The following is a 20,316-nucleotide window of genomic DNA, read 5'->3' on the forward strand; positions in this document are numbered from 1 at the left end:
TCTGGCGGAATAGCCCAGGTAACAGACACCCGCTCTCTGGCGGAATAGCGCAGGTAACAGACACCCGTTGTCTGGCGGGATAGTGCAACTACATACACACCCGGTCTCCGGAGAGAAGAGCAGACACCAGGTCTCCGCGAACATAAGGGAAGGTAAGCTGCACTGATGATTACGCCCTGCAGCGGGCAGGACAGGAGACAGGGGGTGGGTGTAGTGACGCTGACGTGGTGCGAGGGACCGGACGGGGGGAGGAAATTTATAAAGGGATGGTTGAGAGCTGGGCATACGGTAGTTGTTGCACTGTGGCTGCGGGTGTAGAGGGTGGGTCACTGAGGAGGCTGCAGAAGCAGTTGAGACCAGGGGTATGAACATCGGACACCCGGAAGCTCCATACTGTAGGGGGTCTCAGGCAGCGGGTGTGGGTATGAGTGGGACGCTGTAGGAGGGACGGCAGGCAGGGGGTATGTACTGTAGGGACAGGTCAGGACAGAGGAGACATCACTGACCTGAGGGGAGCTTGTGCTGCAGGGAGGAGGGGGGGTTTCTGGAGCTTGTTGCTGTGCCCCGGATTTGTAGCCCATTCAGTGCCCACTGAAAATGCTCTTCTGGCACACCCAGCCTGAACACTACAACCAGCACCCGAGCGGAGGCTACCTGCGGTGAGTGTCCGTCATGTATGCAGCCACACGTTGGGTTCAATCATCGTGGAAATTGGATTAAAAGGGGAATGGCCGCAATCTGCGCGCAATCGTCCGCCGAGCACTGTCACCCGTGATCTGCGGGTCAGTTTGGATGACTAATAATGTGCGGGTTACTGGAAACGCGGATTAGTGTAGTAATGTCATAAGTACAGTCAGGCTGTTTTACGTCGCTGAGTATTAGGGCTTAAAAAAGTGTGTGTATGTGTGTATATATATATATATATATATATATATATATATATATATATATATATATATATATAAAACCCAGCGCTCCTATAAAAACTTAACTATTCCGCCAGTTATTGCTTATTTCATTAGATCTTGTGCATCTGTTTAATTTCACAGTATATTGTAAATTGCTGCTCCCATAGGTAGTACTGTTCTACCAATAGTAAACCAATTTTTAGAGATAATACTTGTTATCAAGGGAGCGCAAAAATAAAATATACAAACTCTTTATTTTTAAAATGTATATAAACAGAAAACCCCCACATTCAATAAATACATTGGAGTCAATATACATAAACACCGCTATCCATATCTATATGAAAACGAATCTATCTATTATATGAAATAGATATATTAGTTTTCATATAGATATGGATAGTGGTGTTTATGTATATTGACTCCAATGTATTTATTGAATGTGGGTTTTTTCTGTTTATATACATTTTAAAAATAAAGAGTTTGTATATTTTATTTTTGCGCTCCCTTGATAAGTGTTATTATCTCTAAAAATTGAGTATTAGGGCTCCCTATCATCCTACCGTGCATACCATGGCTCATGTCGGTGCTGCTGGCTGTGGCGCTGCGAAAGAGCACGGTGACAACGTTACATTTTAATGTAGCGGTCCGATTAATAATCCCACATAAAGTATAGTTGCTTCCTTTTCTTAATGGTTAAACTGCTCTGTTGTTGACCAGACGTGTGAATAACATTGGGCATGGCATGTTCTGTTCTCCACTAAACTGACATTTGACCAGTGTCAGATGTCCATGTGTATCCCAGGCTCTGTCAATATACATATCACATGCTCTTACAGAAAACTTGCTTTGGTATTGTCTGCCAGTCATCTGTATAAATGTGGCATTAACCCTGTAATGGGAATCAGGTGGCCCTTCACGTTCCTGCTTGTTGTCATATTTGTTTGTTATAGCTTGTAATGTTGATCCAAGAGGCCAGCTGATGTTATACATAGATGTCCATTTTATTGATCAAATGTATTTGTTTAAATTACTATTGAGATGAAGAGTATTGTGCATCCTGTTTGAAGGTTAGTGGGCCACCCAATTCAGCCCCCAAAGTGAATCAGGGTGCCCATCATTGTGATTAACCGTTCTCATTCTGGAGGGATCTGGCCCTACAGTATATAGACTGTCGATTTTTGTACTTTCCCATACTCCTCTAAATTGTGGACTTTATATGTTGAGACCATCGATGCCTGCATACAAGTAACAGTATTAGAGAGCATTACATGCTATTTACCTTAGTCAGTGATACGTGAATGATGTCCTGGCTGGTATTTTAGGTCAGGGTCTTCTTTCTTAGCTAAACAAATATGTACAACAGAAGATTATCTCTGCAATCAGAGCCTGCACTTTCCTGTGAGATCAGTAGGGCAACTCTGTGGAACAAACTGCAGCATGATAGTACAGCTGGGAATTTGCTGTCAGTGTTTTTTATTTAACAGGTGAACTGAGATAACGATAGGTTTAAAAGAACCCATACATCGGCAACCGATTGGGCCAATTTGCAGATGATTGTGTAAATAAATCTGCAATGTATGGGGTTCACAGATCGTGGATGCTAACCGAAAATCGGTTGGGATTGTTCAGGTTGTCCAACATGTTTGATTTCACAGATCAATTGGGGCTGTAGATTGCTAGTGTATGGTAACAATCAGCAGATTTGCAGACTGTGGCTAGTAAACTAATATGCCTTTCAAGACTAGCAGATCTGTATTTGCTGATAATGATCTGCAAATCACTGAAAAGTATCTGTAATGTATGGGTGCAGATTGCTGGAATCTGAATCTGCAGATTGTAGTTTTTTTTTTGTGATTGCTGATGTATGGGGCCTTTATTTTATACAGGCATTTTTCCTAAATTTGAAACTTTTTATGCAGATTAGACATTCCAAAAACTTCCATACAAATTTGATGGAACAATAAAACCCCCCCACTAATTCTTGTGGAAATATTTATGTAATTGATCAGATTCTCAGCCTGTGATAAATATAAACAAAGTTGTGCTCCTGACTGTTTACAATAATCCAAAATAAAATGTTATAGTAAGTATGAAACATACAAAATGAATCAAAAAAATTATTTTTCGACATGTTTAAGTTGATAAGTAGTGTGTGTACCCCAATTAAATGTACATCACTAATGCTGATAATCTGCCAGATCTGGTTGGTTGGAATTAAATATTCCAGGCAACCAAATACAGTGTATTCCAATTTTCCAAATATTGGAAAATGGATAAAAACCATCGTTCAGTCAAATTGGTTAAATCACGGATTTAACCAATTTGACTGAACGACAGGTCTTTGTTCGTTTTCCAGTGTTTGGGAGCAAATGTTCGATTGTCATTTGCTCTCATCCATTACCAGATTTTCGTTCAAACCAGCCAGATCTGGCATTTCATCTGCTAGATAATTGTATAGTGTATGGCCAGCATTAGGAGTACAAAGTATAAAACATTTTAGAACAAAATTGGTAAATCTTTAGTCATGAAATTACATTTTGAAAAGGTGGACAAATTTCTGTACAGTATGTTGAAGAGATTGTCATTCTGGCCTACAGAAGTGCATTTACTGTAATATTGGTGGTTGTGGTTTTAAATGGAAAGTTTATATAAAAATTTCTAAATATTTTAAGTTACTTTTTTAATTAAAGAAATATGCTACCTTTTTGTGTTTTGGTTTTATTGGAGATTACATTAGCATGATAGACTCTTCAGGATCTAATTTGTAACTAGTACCCTATATATATATATATATATATATTTTCTTATGTATATAGCGGAAATCTGATGTAAAGTTCCTGTTGTCTTTGGGTTTATGACTGAGGTGAGTTCTCTAGTGTCAGTCCTGACTTTCTGCGTCTCAACCCCGAAGGTTTGAACTTCGCGCATAGATTTTTACACTTCAAATCTGAGGTTGGTAAGATGACTCGTAGCAGGGTGGCCATAGACGGTGGACCCAGTACATTTGGAACATCCAAAGATAGCTTTAGTTTCAAAGTATTTAAGATTTAGGGGGGTATTTATTAAAACATGGAGAGAGAAAAAGTGTGGAGAAAAAAGCACTAACCCATCGACTCCTAACTGACCTTTTTACAAACACAGCCTGTACAATGAGCATCAGAAGCTGATTGGTTAGTGCTTTATATCTCTCCACTTTATCTCACTCCATGCTTTGATAAATACACTCTAGCGTAGGCTATAAAGGGGGTAACACGGACACAACATTTAGTTTGTGGTATTTCAGTATATTTAATGTACCTAAATGCTTGAAACTGTGTGGCTGTTTAAGTTACTTTTGGGTATATTTTCTAAAGTGTCGCTTTATAAAAGTGGAGATGTTGCCCATAGCAATCAATAGAGATTCTAGTTATCTTCTAGAAGGCGCCAGATGATAGATAAGTAGAATCTGATTGGTTGCTATGGGCAACATCTCCACTTCTATAAATCCGCACATTAGTAAATATACCATCTGCCGTTGCTTTTACATGCCTCATACTTGCTGTCTCACTGTATAATGAAGCCCCATTACTCTGTATATAAATTGTATATCTGCATAGCTCAAAAATGAATATGTTTAATATGTTTTGTTGTATAGGTGTACAATAGTGTATTTCTTTTATAGGACATTCCATCTCCAATTAGCCAACAGACACTGACAGGGTATATGAATCTTTGACACTGAACATCTTGTCTGCACGTTTATTGCTTTATAACGCTCTATATACTGAATGCAGTGCTGTTGTGTAGCTTTGTTTTTAGCTAGTAAAGAGGTTTGGCTCGTTGGTCGACTTGCACTTGTTAATTCCAGCAGTGATTCATGTAAATTAAAGTGTTTGCTTCAATATATACAGTATGTGCCTAATATAAGCAGATGTTGCATATTTAGACACCGGAGCTTTGTCACGTTGATCTTGCAACACCATAAGTTTATATGATATTCCTGACCCTAGAATCAGGGGGTGGAAGCTGACTTGGCATGTTAGGAGTGAATAAGGGTCTCTACTTTCTTATTGTTACCATAGCTTAGGGTTCTTAATTGTTGGGACACCTTTTGAGATTTTCTCCTGTGTTTTACTGCAGATCTCTGATTTTCCTTAATTCTGGCACAAAAATTGGCAGATGCAGCTCAAGCCTTACTTTTCCGTGCCCGTTGCCAGATCTATTTCTGTTCTCCACCCTGTTTCAGTGACTGAGACATGCCAAGTTTTTGTGTACTACCCATGTCTGTGTCCTCATCTGGCATGACCCAAAATGCAAGGTGACCTCCTGTCACCTCTTCTGTCCCGGAGATCAAGTCCTGGCTATAACAGAAGATCATCTGTAACTGTGCTCTACATGTCGACTTGCCACCATGAAATGGCAATTAGTTAATCTACGATGCAGAGCACAGTACTGTTTTTTTAGACTGCTGTTCTGTGTTTTTTTATGAAGTCATGCTGTCTGATGTGTATTAGGCCTCAGATGGTGGCATTTTAGTACAAAAAGTTTGTCCGATACAATTCTGTGTACTTTTTTTTTTTTTTTCTTTCCCCTTCTGTTTACATGCAGCTGACTTTTGTTTACAAAACGTTTTCTGTTTATTATGCATTTGTATTGAAACAAAAAAACTTTTGTCTTCCTTTAGCAAAACTCATGTGTGTGTACATGCAATTGGGTCTGCTTAAGTTGTGTTCCTATTGAAGCCAATGGCTTATTTTCAGTTGTGATGCACTTAAAAAATTAGAGCATGAAGCATCCACAAATACATGCCAATCGAAGGTAGTTGCAGGTTAAAATAAAAACCTGGTGAGCTGGGTTGATTTTCACTTTTGTTAGATGCTGGTAAACTGCATAATTTTCTTATAAAAGGTTATAAGACCTCACATACAGTGTAAGTGGTACTACGGGTTCCATGGCTCATATTCATATCAAATAATTGTTGTCCCACTGATACAGCCATCGATAGAACATTATATACAGATTGTGCAAAGTTCAAAACAGCAAGCTACTAAATAATTGTTCTGTGAAATATAAAATATCAGTTTTGCTTCTGTTGTTTTGAGGAACTGTTGAAGAAGAAAAAATGCATAAGTGCCCAGAATCAGTACAACTGAATATTGCCGTCCCCACCAATACATTCTAAAATTTGAATGCAATGTTTAAAACGTTAGAATGCGGTACTTTTTTTTTTTTTTCCCTCATGCGAGTAACGTGTTTCCAGTGCATTGGCTGATTTAAGTACAGTACATGGAAAAATGCATCACTACAGTATACATTTTAATGTGTTTTTGTTCATTTTCCCAGTGTGTATGTGAATGAGCCCTGAAAAGTGATTGGTAAAATGCATGAAGCTCACAATTTTTCTATGTCCATGTATTATCCAGTGTTTGAGTAAAGGAAATGTCAAATATTAGTTTGGGAGCTGAAATAGCTTTTGACCTAGGGGCCCCCAATCTTTATTTCATGGGATTTCAATTTTTTTCAAATTTTTTTTTTTTTTTTTATCACGCCCCTCTTAAAGAACGGTGTTGAAGACTTTTAGAGCTTGTTCACATAGTGGATTTAGAGCCTTCTTGATTCGTATTATAGATGGCATCCATATAAGTAATGTAATAAAATGTCACAGGCTTGTTGATAATGGCAAAAAAGTTCACTTTGCGCATAATTAAATATGCAACAAAATGTTTTTTTTGTAAATGCAGTGCCAGTTACCTTGGTGAATATGCATTCTCAAAATAGATACACACTATAAGATTCTGTCCAATCTCTATGTTTGGAAAGAAAATCTGGTAATGTGTATGGGAGCAAATGATAATTGACCATTTGCTCCCAAACACTGGAAAACAGACAAAAATGGGTGTTCAGACAAATTGGTTAAATCATTTTGATTAAACCAATGTATCCAAATTACCAGTTTGGTTTTTTTCCGCCTTTTGTGAGCAAATGGTTAATTGTCATTTGCTCTCATACATTACCAGATTTTTTTTTTCTCCAACCAGAAGGATTGGACAGATATTATAGTGAGTATCCAGCTTTACTCCCCACAGATTTTAGTAGAGGTGATGAACACTCAGATATTTGGTTGGTTGGGTGAAACTTATGTGGCGCATTGTTTCAGTCTGTAAGAGAAATATTACTGGCTTAAACCTTCCTGGCCTCAATGGGTTTTTGTGAACCTTGTTTGAAACTGGGAAAAAATAAATGAATACGCATGGATATAAAGCTAAAGTAATATGTATTGACTGTTGAATGACAAGCATAGTCCTAGAGGCATCTATACATATATAATCCAAATGAGATTCACACCTAAGGTGTGGTCACTGTATACAAATGTTCTACATCTTCACTGTTTTATTTATATCTTAATTTCAGTGTATAAGAATACGTGATGGGTACATAAACGATGTATAGGATATTGATTGACCAGTATATTGCTAGAGGCATCTGATTTGTGATTATTTCTATAAACTAGTGAGATCCAAAATTAAGGTGTATATAAGAACATATGATGGACACAAGCTGTATATTGTGTTTTTGTCCTATAGATAACGTTGGTATGAAACCTTAAAAGGCTGCAATAAAGAAAAAATTAAACCCAATTACTATGTTTCCTCTCAAGGAGTATGGAGTATAGACTTGTATCTGTTTCTTTTACTAGAATACCATTTGCAAGAACTGGAGGAGCCGAAGGTTACAAGGGCTGAAGTTGGCATTTATTCTGCAAATGACGAGTACTCTATTTGAATGAATTTGATTCAGTAGTACATAGACCAAAGTGTCTTGTAAAATTCAATGTGCTCTGATAGGAGCTAATCAATTGTTTTGCTTTTTGGCGCAAGTGCTGTGTGCACCCATTATTTCTGCTCGCCAACTCCTTGATTGGCGAACAGATATCTGCGAAACGTCAAGCTTTTTTGGGGTGCCCAAACATGTTTACTAAGCATGCCCAATGCTTTTTACAGGTTAAGCTGCTTTATGCATCTAAACCAAGAGCATTTGGGTGCAACAAATGCAGTAAGTAATGAGCACTTCCAAACAATTGAATATTGCCGGGAGGGCGCCCATTTCTTTGATGTGCCCAAAAATAATTGCCCCCTCAGAGTACATAGATGTTGTTGTATTTGCAATTTGAGTGCTGTGGTTCTTTTCTGGCTTGTAATGAGGTTTGTTAACACAGGGGGAAGTGGTTCCTGAACTCCTGCTGTGTCCTTAGATCAGGAATTGCTATCCTCCGTCCTCAAGGCACACTAACAGTGCAGGTTTTAATGATATCCAGACTTCAGCACATATGGTTAAATCAAAATAACTGATGTACTAATTAAGGGGGTGGTTCAGAGCTGATCGTAGATATTCTAAAAATAGCACATCTGCGATCACAATCTTTGACGCCCAGCATAGGGCTAGTCCGCCCCGCATGTCAAGCCCTACCCCCCATGGCTACCTGACATGTTTTGGGTGACAGCGGTTGCGTGTGACGTCGCACAGCCACCGCGGTCCGGACATGCCTGTGCTGTCTGGACCGCGCCCCCCCCCCCCCCCCCCCCCTTCAACACCATACAAACGCCACTGGAACCCTCCTGCCCAATGACCGCCTCTGCTTGTCAATCAGGCAGAGGCGATTGCACCATTGAGATGCTTTCGCATTTCACTGTGTGCGCACGTGCAGTGCAGCCACTGCATGTACGCACAGGTCAATGGGCTTCAGGCTGCGATCGCTGCCGTTGCAGCGATCAGATCTGAATTAGGCCCTAAGTCCACTTTGCTCAAGGGGATCCCTAAACCTGAACTGTTTATGTGCCTTGAGGACGGAGGTTGGGAATGCCTGCCTTAGATAATGTATTTGTGCCTGCTTCTAGAGTCTTCTACATACACTTCCCTCATGATCTGTAATGGACTTTTAATTTCTCGCAAATGGAATTTTTGTTTGGGCAAATGGTGCTTGTGGCCTTCCAGTTTTAAGGGGAGCTTGGTAATGTCTAATAAAGGTACTATGCAGTGTCCATCTATGAACACTTTTACACTTTAATATCTTTATTTGACAGACCCTGTGGTGTGCAGTCTCCGCATTTACATCTTGTTTTATTGTAACTGGAATTCTGATTAGATCTATCCTGTTACTGATGTGAAGAGGCTGTTCTACACTCCTGCTACTTTATTGTCTTGCATTTCACTTTGCCATACTTCAGAAAACAGAGTTACTTTAGATGGGAATCTGGGATTAAAACTGGGTCTAATCTGCATTATTTTAGGACATGAGATTATTCTTATTATTACTGGTTATTTATATGGCGCACACACATTCCGCAGCACTTTACGAGAATATTTGGCCATCAGTCCCTGCCCCAGTGGAGCTTACAATCTATGGCCCTCATTCCTAGTTGATCACTAGCTGCTTTCGGTCGCAGTGCAGTGAATAGGTAAAAAATGACATTTCTGCGCATGCGTATGGTGCGCAGTGTGCACGCGTGACTTACTTTCACAAAAGACTATGCAGTTTCACACAAGGTCTAGCGACGCTTTTCAGTCGCACTGCTGGCAGCAGAGTGATTGACAGGAAGTGGGTGTTTCTGGGTGGTAACTGAGGTGGTAACTGTTTTCGGGGAGTGTGTGTAAAAATGCAGGTGTGCCGGATAAAAACGCAGGAGTGGCTGGGAAAACGGAGGCGTGGCTGGCTGAACGCAGGGTGTGTTTGTGACATGAAACAGGAACTAAACAGTCTGAAGTGATCGCTAGCTAGGAGTAAGTCTCAAGCTACTCAGAAACTGCACTCTTTTTTTTTTTTTTTTTTGTAGCAATGCTGCGATCCTTTCGGTCGCACTTCTGCTAAGATACATTCCCAGAGGGCGGCGGCTTAGCGTTTGCACTGCTGCTAAAAGCAGCTAGCGAGCGATCAACTCGGAATGAGGGCCTATATTCCCTACCACATGCACACACAGACACATTAATGCTAGGGTTAATTTTGTTTGGAGCCAATTAACCTACCTGTATAGTTTTGGATTGTGGGAGGAAACTGGAGCACTCGGAGGAAACCCACGCAAGTACAGGGAGAATATCCAAACTATTGCGTTCTCCACATATAATTTATGCAGTAACTGCATATAAAACTAGTCCTTTTTAGAGCAATGTCAATCTCTGGGCTTCACTGTAATATACTGACACCAATGAGTTGTATTTTGTTTCTTTACAAAATTTCAAGTGCATGTACAGTATGAAATTATATATTGGGTTTTGTCATGAAGTCAGGGAGTGCATTCTCTGCTGCATGCTGGGTAATATATTCCCTTTGCTGCTCTTGTTTGAACTAGATCTATCCTGACAGAAATAGTCACATTCTGTTAAACATGTTTAATTTACACATGGACAGGAAACATCCATCTTCCCAAAGTTCTGGACTGGCACGGATTATGTGGAAAGTCAGATTTCTGCTGCTTAGGCAGTTCTCCCAAGAGTTAAAAAGTTGTGGGGTTTTTTTTGTATTTTTTTTAAATAGGGAATTAAAATGAGACAAAATTGGGATCCAGCAAGGAGATTTATTTTATGAATGTGCTTTGTAATGCAGGACTTGCATATTAAAGTGGATTAAACATTTTGCTGTGAGATGTCCCACTGAGTAAGGGTCTAGCTCACCACAGCAGCTAAATGAAATCTGAGAAAGCTGAGGGGTGATGTGATATCATTCAGTGCCAAAGATTTTCAGTATTGTTTGCAAAATGTATACATTCTACATAATTAATATTCTTACAGAAGACACAGTTCTCCAAATGGCCCAGAAAAACCTGAGTAATTTCAGTCCAGATCAGGGGCTATCCAGGCAGGCAAAAGTTCAAATGTACCTCTCGAATCCTATGAAACCAGTTTGGGGGAGATGTATCAACCCTTAGAAAGAGAAAGTGGAGAAGTTGCCCATAAAAAAACAATCTGCTTCTATCTATCCTGTATCTAGCACAGCCTATATAATGATCGGAGCTGATTGATTGCTATGGGGAATTTCTCCAAATCATCGCTCTCTAATGTATGATATATCTCCACCTTGGTCTTTTCAATATAAATGCTATACATGGTTACGTACAAAACAATAAGGGTGGAATGCAATTACCCGCAGTAATTTATTTATTTGATCCCCCGGGCTGTACGATTACCCCCAAGATGTGTCATCCATTGTGTGCAATTGAATTCCCCTAAAACTTTTACAGTCTTGTGGCAGCTTTGTTCACTATCCATTCCATAGAATGACACTGACGGAAAACTAATGTTCTGGAAAATAAGATGTCTGATTGAAAGGTAGAATGTCATCTGCTGATCATTTGGTTAATGTGTTATTTATTGGCCCAGTTTATGGGTATCTGTAGCAACGGCTTTAACACAAATCAGGTTAGTTTTTTTTTTTTAGTCTTTAGCTATGCAACAGTTTCCATATGTCCTATTGTGACGTGACTGGTGTGGCAATGTAAACTATGATTTCATAATCATTATGGTGTAGTCTTATCTGGCTAGATGTTCAGTGTGTTGCTTGTTAATAAACAGACAGCCCAGTAATGTAGTATATTCTTTCCAGTGTTTTCCCCACGCTTTAAATTACGGGCGATCCGCCCGGCAAATATCCCCTTGTCGCCCGGCAGCTCCTACCGCCAATGTGTCCCCTGCTGGATCTCCTGGCAGTCCCAGTAATGTGCACGTTCCCTGAATTTTTGCCCGGCACCCTCTCCAACGTTAACATGTTTCCAGCGTAGAGGGATGATGGGCGGAGCTCCGTATGTGACATCGGCTTCAGTCACAGTCAGCGCGCTCCATCCGGGGATGTGCACACTGTGACGTTGATGGAGGGCAGATATCCCTGCCACTGCTAAAAAGGAAGAGATGCACTGTCTGGGCGGGAACAGATGCCTTAGCATATTGAATAGAGTGGTCATCCAGCGTCTACTCTGAGACTCTGTTCTGCATATCACTGTATCTTGGGTCAGGAGCTGTAAAAACAACTTTGTGGAGCTAGCAAGTGGGGGCAAATACTTATTTTACTGTCTGAGAGCTGTTTGTGGGGGCAATTGGTATTCTGAAAAGCTATATAAAAAAAAAATTTGCTAGTACGTGGGGGCAAAGAGTTCTGCTGTGTAGATATGTGAGAGCTGTTTGTGGGGGCAGTCAGTATTCTGAAAAGATGTTTAAAAAATTAATTGTGCCAACAAGTGTGGGCCAGTATCTGAAAGCTAATAAAAAAAATAATTGTGCCAGCAAGTGTGGCCAGTATCTGAAAGCGAATTTAAACATTTTATTATTGTGAAGGCCCCTACCAGGCAACTTCTTGATGCCACCCGGCTGGAAAAATTTTCTGTGGAGTACACTGCTTTCTAATCCATTGTTTTCCATTTGTGTATTATTTTCTGATTACATGTGATCTGTCACTATAGGTTACAGTACTGAACAGAACGGTTTCACGCACTGCTCTGATTTTTGTTTTTATAGTGACGTCCTTGCACTGCCGATATTTAAGCAAGAAGAACCTCATCTCTCCCCAGACACGGATGCCAAGCTGCCACCATTCCAGTATGTGCTGTGTGCAGCTACTTCACCTGCCGTTAAGCTGCACGAAGAGACTCTGACCTATCTCAACCAAGGTATGAAGCCAGCGTGGTCTCGGCTAGTGCAGTCATAGAGAAGGTGTAGGTGATGCTCAACATTGTGTTTTGTTGAAGAAATCTGCAATCGGGACAGAGACCTAATCCATAATGAAGAATGGTACATGATGCACTAATGTAGTGAAGCAATACTACAATATTGTGCAGCAGTTTATGATATTTATAAAGTGACTACATTTTACTCAGTACTTTACATATTTAGTCCCTGTCCCAGTGAAGTTTCTTGTCCATTCCCTACCATATGAACACACACGCAATAGGGTTGATTTTGTCTGTAGTAGGCTTTTGAAATACAAGATATCTAAAATTATATATAGTATAGCAATGAAAATTACTTTTCAAGAAAAGTTCTTATTATGGTGGACATTTGCTGTGGAAGCTTCTACTTTAGTGTGGGATTATCAGGGAAGTACCACGACCCTGGATTAAATATAATGTGTGTGCGTGACTCAGCCTCCCAATGTGTGTAACCTAATGCTCACCACTCTACCTTCTTATATAGTATGTTAACCTCTGTGCCTTTCTTATACGTATATGCTAATGCTAACCACTGAGTCCCCCCCCCCCCCCCCCCCCCTTTGCTGGCAATATAAAGTTTGGGATCCCAGCGTCGGTATGGTGACTGGCGGGATCCCAAACACGGTCACCCAGTCACAACCTGTGCAATTCTTATTTCCTGTCGGGGACATCGCTCTCTGCTCTGATGCATCTAGCTTACACTGGTCTGTATCTCGGCACTGAGATACAGACCAGAGTGTGCTAGAAGCACCACAGCAGAGAATGACACCCCAGGTAGGAAAGAGGAACTGCATGGGCTGTGACAGATGCTGGGTGCTAGAATTAAAAATAAACCACTGTGCCTCTCTATGTATTTAGTATAATGCAAACCACAGTGGTTTTGCATAAAATCTGTTGAGGCAAATTGCCACTCTATACAGAATATAATGTTAACCGCTGTGTCTATAGCTAGATACGGATGTGTCCTCATACACTCCTACTGCAGTCATGCTATACAGCCCTTGGAATGCCCAATCCCATGTGACTGTTTGCACGAAGTGTCATTTTCAGTCAAATGTTCTTCTTAGTCACTCAAATTAAACAATGGGATGTACAAAAACCGCTTAATGAGACTGCACTCACTGATGTGATATTCAACACTTGTACATCTGTGTGCGAATGAGTCTGAATTTGTATATAAAGTGCTATGATGGAGTATCTGCAGCTTTTGGTCATGCAAAGCTCAATTGTGCTTCATCTGTGACTTTGTACATATTTGAAATTAATTTCTAAGTGGTCAAAGTCCCTCATAGATTGAGTGGTGGTGCGCTATACCACTCGACTCGGTGTGGCCCACTTGTGACTCACGGCATATTGACACATCTGTATAGAGAAATGTTTACATGATCGGCACACCTCTTACTGTTGGGTGCCTTCCTTATTGGATTACTATAGATGCAGTTTATGGGCACTCATGGTATTGTGAAGAAATACACAACTACCCTTTACAGTCCAACATATTACTTCTCAGGAAAGAGTAAAATTACTGAAATGTTGGAAGTTATCCTATATTTCTTTACAATGCCACAGGTGCCACCTATTCAGTTGCATGCATAGTACTAACCACATTACCACTTAAAATAATATTCTGCTAACCTCTGGCCCACCATATATAATATACTGCTAACCACTGTACATATAATGTAATGTTTATCACTGCTGTTCCACCCTGTACATAATACAATGTAATGTTAACCCCTGTGCCACTTTATACACTGGTCAGCCTTAACATTAAAACCACCTGCTTAATATTGTGTAGGTTCCCCTTTGTGGTGCCAAAACAGTTCTGATCCATTGAGACATGGTCTCCTCCAGACCTCTGAAGATGTCCTTGGTATCTGGCTCCAAGACAATAGCAGCAGATCGTTTAAGTAATTAGTGAGGTGGGGCCCCCATGGCTCAGACTTATTGTCCCAACACATCCCACAGATGCTCAATCTGTTTGAGATCTGGGGAAAGCAGGGTGCATTAGCAAGCTGAAAGAAACTCTTCCATCAGCGAATACCGCTGCTGTGAATGGGTTTACTTGGTCTTCAACAATGTTTAGGTAGGTGGTATGTGTCAAAGTAACATCCACATGAATGCCAGGAACCAAGAACATGCTGGTGCCATCTCTTTCCCCAAGTAAACACACATGCATCTGACCAACCACATGATTTATCAGAGCAGCTTACAATCTTCCATTGCTCCATAGTCCATTTCTGACGCTTGCGTGGTCATTGTACGTTTTTTCGGCGGTTAACAGGGGTCAGCATGGGCACTGTGTGTATGTGTGATACATTTTTGTCATTGTCAGCATAAGCCTTTTCAGTAATTTGTGCTACAGTAGATTTTCTCTGGGATAGGACCAGGCAGGCTAACCTTCACCTCCCATGTGCAGTAAAGATTCTTGTGCACTCATGACCCTGTTGCTGGTTTACCAATTGTCCATCTTTGGACCACTGTTCGTAAGTAGTAACCACTGCTTACTGGGTACACCCCACAAAGTCTACCATTTATGAGATCCTTTGATCAAGTTGTGTAGTTATCATAATTTGACCCTTGGCAAAGTCTTAGATCCTTAGCTTTTCCCATTTGAGTGTTCACTTACTGCTTAATGTACCCCTCCCCTTGACAGAAGTCATTATAATGGGATCATTAATTGCATTCACCTCACTGGTTTTTATGTTATTGCTGATGGGTATATAATATACTCAGCATTGTGCCACTTCTTCTGGGTTCACTACGATATGCCGGCGGTCGGGCTCCCGGCGACCAGCATACCGGCGCCGGGAGCCCGACCGCCGGCTTACCGACAGTGTGGTGAGCGCAAATGAGCCCCTTGCGGGCTCGCCACGCTGCAGGCACGGTGGCGCGCTACGCGCGCCATACTATTTTATTCTCCCTCCAGGGGGGTCATGGACCCCCACGAGGGAGAATAAGTGTCGGTATGCCGGCTGTTGGGATCCCGGCGCCGGTATACTGTGCGCCGGGATCCCGTCAGTCGGCATACAGAAGACCACCCCTTCTTCTAATGCAACTCCCTTCAACAGGTCATGGTAACTCCATTTCCCACTTCATTCACATTGAACTTTCTTGTTGGGGTTGAGGGAGATGCTAAATTCCCTGCATATAACATGTTATCAGCAGTTTCTATGAAGATTGTGGTTTTAATTTTCTGTTCTGTGTTTTTAAGCACAAGAATCTCATTCTAGACGATAAAAAGGCTGGAAATATGCTTTTCAGAACTGTGTATTTGTAGATGAAGTCACCTTTATTTGCCGTTATCTGTTAATATACTGTTGGAATAAAATTTGCTCTTTAATGCAAAGGATTTTCCCATGTGCCTGGCATGATGGAATGTAAACTTTCTGCTAATAACGAGTAGTTGATCTCCTCTGATATGTGTAACTTGGGACAATTATACAATTATTTGTTTATGTATTTCTATTTATTTATTTATTTATTTATGTGTAAAAAATGGCAGAAACAGGCTCATTCTGCAACGTTGCGATGATTTAATTCATTGTCTTTAGGCATATAAAACACAATTAGCTCACCTTGTATCCCCACATCCAAACTGTGCTGGCGGCGTCCGGAACCGGAAGGCTGACGCCCACATGTAATGACGTAATCAGCCGTTTGTTACCACAACAACCATTAACAGTAGAAATGCACAGAAAGCTGAAAGAATCAAACGATCTGTATAAACCACCTGATTGTTTACTGCTGGTTTATACCAAGCGTTTGATTTTTCAGCTTTCCGTTCATTTTGAATGACTATGAATCAAAGCGTTGCAGAATAAACCTGCTGTTTGTGCCGTGTTTTACAGAGTACCCCGTGGAGATTATAGATAGAGAGATAGAGAGCCCTGAAACATTGACCCATGGATTAAAACGCGTTTTTGATGATGAAGGTTTGGAATTACATCTAGCGCTAAATAATCTATGTAAGCAGCTTGTATGCAAACAGAAGTTTTGATAAGGATAGTGTAAAAACAAGCCCTGTGGAAGCTATGTGTTAAAATGTAAAAAACAGTAATAAATGAACATGTTTTTGATGATACCTGCTGTCTCTGAGTGCCGTTTTTTTCTGGAGCCCTACTACTATAGATTCTGGCACCGGAGCAAGTTGTCCTGATGTGATGAGTACCGGCTGCTGTTGGAAAGAGATATATATATATATATATATATATATATATATATATATATATATATATCTCTATATATATATATATATATATATATATATATATATATATATCTCTATATATATATATCTCTATATATCTCTATATATATATATATATATATATATATATATATATATATATATATCTCTATATATATCTCTATATATATATATATATATATATATATATCTCTATATATATATATCTCTATATATCTCTATATATATATCTCTATATATATATCTCTATATATATCTATCTCTATATATCTATCTCTATATATCTATCTCTATATATCTATCTCTATATATATATATATATATATATATATATATATATATATATATATATATCCAACAGCAGCCGGCATTAAATTATATCCAACAGCAGCCGGCATTAAATTATATCCAACAGCAGCCGGCATTAAATTATATCCAACAGCAGCCGGCATTAAATTATATCCAACAGCAGCCGGCATTAAATTATAATATATAATTTTCTACGCAGTTAATTTCTCTTACGTCCTAGAGGATACTGGGGTCCACATTAGTACCATGGGGTATAGATGGGTCCACTAGGAGCCATGGGCAATTTAAGAACTTGATAGTGTGCCAGCCCTCCCTTTATGCCCTTCCTACCAGACTCCATTTAGAAAATGTGCCCGGAGGAGCTGGTCACGCCTAGGGAAGCTCTTGAAGAGTTTTCTACATTTATTTTGTTTTCAGACAGCGCTCTTTGGCAACAGCCTGTCTGCTTCGTGGGACTTAGGAGGGTGGGGGGGGGGGGGGGGTGTTAATGGTCCTTTTCCCCGCTGACAGGACACTGAGCTCCTGAGGGTCCTATTCGCAAACCCCACCATGGCGAGCGTACAGACCCGCAGCACGCTGCCACCCCTAACAGAGCCAGAAGACAGAAGATTGGGGCTTCAATGGTGGCATAAGGGTGTGGAGCACAGCGCTGACATGCAGGCTGCGCTCCAGGGGTCAGGATGACATGTGGTGCGTGTGTCCCGCTGTGAGGGGCACGCTGAGCCACTAATGAAATACCCACACTGGCAAACTAGCTTAGAGGTTCTAACCCACTGTTAAGCAACAAACATTCCTCAGCCAGTATAAAAAAACGGGAAGACCGTGTGCCATTACGGGGGCGGTGCTTCACTATGAGCGGATCCAGCAGCTCACCAGCGCCATTTTCCCTCTGCAGCTATACACAGACAGACTGGCAGGGAAGTGCAGCCCTTCCACAAGGACTCCAGCTTGCCTCAGCGGTACCAGGGGGTCATAGCAAAGGGGGAGAGCAGTATTAGAATACTGAGCCTTTATTACAAATGCTTAGTTTGCGATCCAGCTACAATATAATTAGCTATCAGAGTGGTGTGTGGCTGGCTCCATCATACTCTGTGTCTCCCAAGGGGGCTCTGTGTGGGTTAACTGTGCTTTTAACCTATTCATCAGTGTGTGTGTGTGTGTGTGTGTGTGTGTGTGTGTGTGTGTGTGTTCTTTTACATTTACTATGTCAAAGGAGTGTGTTTCATGCACAGCAGAGTGTTTCTCCCAATCTGGGGGCTCACTGCCGTGTACTCAGGATAGTACACATTCTCAGGCTAGTGGGTCTGAACCAGTATGGTTAGATTCATTAAAAGGGATGATTTTCAAATATTTCAAATAAATTATCTCAAAATGAGAAGGAGATGCAATACTTAAGGCAATCTATTGATGAGCTGACGAATAGGGATTCAGTGGTCATTCTAGCGTCTCAGACCCCTGCCATTTGTCCACAGAAGCGTACCCTGGCCCAAATAATGCAGGTTGATGATGATGATGTATCGGACCCAGAGGATGGTGAGGTGGACTCGGGAGGGAGGATGCTGCTTTGTCACAGGGAATACAGGCCCTGATGGAAGCTATTAGAGACGTCCTGCACATCCATAATAAGGCATCAGAGGAGGAATCTTATTTTAATGTGAAAGAAATCCTCAGCTACTTTCCATGCATCTAAGGAATTAAGGGCGTCATTCCGAACCGTTCGCACGCTGCAGTGCGAACGGGTCTTGAATGTGCATGCGTGGCGTGCGCATTGATTACGCTCGTCGTTGCCCGGCAACCGCGCTGACGGAGAAGAAAGCGGTCGCAGCGGTGACCGCAGGGAGATGTACAGCAAGAGGGCGTTCCAGGGCGTCAACTTACCGTTTGCTGCCATTTTCGGGGAGTGGTAAGTAAAACGCAGGCGTGTCCAGGCAAACGGAGGGTGGAGGTGTGATGTCAAAGCCAGCCCCATCATCGCTGGATCAGTCGCACAGGGTAAGTATGTCCAGGGCTGGTCTTGTTTTGAGTGAAACTTGTTTTTTAGCATAGCAGGGCTGCACAATTGAACGCAGCCCTGCTATGCTAAAATACACTCCCCTATAGGTGGAGATTAGTTGATCGCACCAGCAGCAAAAAGTTGCTTGGTGCGATCAACTCTGAATGAGGTCCTAAATTCCCTATTTGAAGAAACTTGGGTAAATCCTGACGAGAAGTTTCAGGTCCCAAAACTGTTACTCACATCCTTCCCGTTTCCTCAGGGTGATAGGAAAAAATGGGAAAACCCACTGATAGTTGACGCATCGGTTTCTAGGCTGTTCCTGGGGCAGCTTCCTTTACCTGTTCCTGGGGCAGCTTCCTTGAAGGATGCTGCAGACCGCAAGATTGAGACCACTCTCAAATCTCTGTACACAACTGCGGGGGTGGCCCAGAGACCCACTATAGCTTGTGCATGGATCTCTAGGGCCATTGCAAAATGGTCAGGTAATCTAATTGACTGGTTAGATTCCTTAACCATGGGGGAGGTATCTTTACTCCTACAACACATACAGGATTCTGCTAACTTGGTTTACTCAATGCACGCTCCACTGCCATGGCAGTGTCAGCACCCAGGGGCTTGTGGCTATGCTAGTGGACTGTGGACGCGGATTCCAGGAAAGGCTTGGAAAGTCTACCTTTCACAGGTGAAGCCCTTTTTGGAGATTAACTGGATACGTGGATATCCAAGGCTACGGCGGGTAAGTCTCCAAACCTTCCTTCTGCCGCTCCCCCGGCTAGAAAATCCTACACTGCTCCAACTCGGCATTCCTTTCGGACAGCGAAGTTTAAAAACAAAACCAAAGGGTCTTCTACGGCCTTTTAAAGGCAATAGAGGTAGACCCAGAAAACCAGCAACTGCAGGATCACAGGAACAGAACCCCAGTTCTGCTTCCTCTAAGCCTTCAGCATGATGGTGGACCGCACTGCCTGGAAGACAGGCAGGTGGGAGCCCGTTTGAGACTCTTCAGTCACATATGGGCAACGTCATGCCAGGATCCCTGGGTCAAAGATCTTATAGCCCAGGGCTACAGACTGGAGTTTCAGGAACTCCCACCTCACAGATTCTTCAAATCAGGCTTACCAGCTTCTCAAGAAGCAAGTATGACTTTACAGGAAGCAATTCTAAAACTGGTCCAGACTCGGGTCATTGTTCCAGTTCCACTTCAGCTGCAAGGTCAGGGTT

At 41.5% G+C, this 20,316-nt stretch overlaps 1 protein-coding gene across 1 annotated transcript in view; it reads left to right on the forward strand.

Moving 5' to 3' along the window:
- The first annotated feature begins 277 nt into the window (after positions 1-277).
- Positions 278-20,316, forward strand: part of TFCP2L1 (transcription factor CP2 like 1) — a 46,335-nt gene continuing 26,296 nt past the window's right edge. Inside the window, exons 1-2 of the mRNA XM_063934029.1 lie at positions 278-659; positions 12,390-12,541. Coding sequence (XP_063790099.1) covers positions 598-659; positions 12,390-12,541 — 214 coding nt within the window. The 5' untranslated portion in view covers positions 278-597. The remainder of the gene's footprint in view (positions 660-12,389; positions 12,542-20,316) is intronic.

The sequence above is a fragment of the Pseudophryne corroboree genome, chromosome 7, assembly GCF_028390025.1.
Source record: "Pseudophryne corroboree isolate aPseCor3 chromosome 7, aPseCor3.hap2, whole genome shotgun sequence".
Classification (NCBI taxonomy): Eukaryota; Metazoa; Chordata; class Amphibia; order Anura; family Myobatrachidae; genus Pseudophryne; species Pseudophryne corroboree.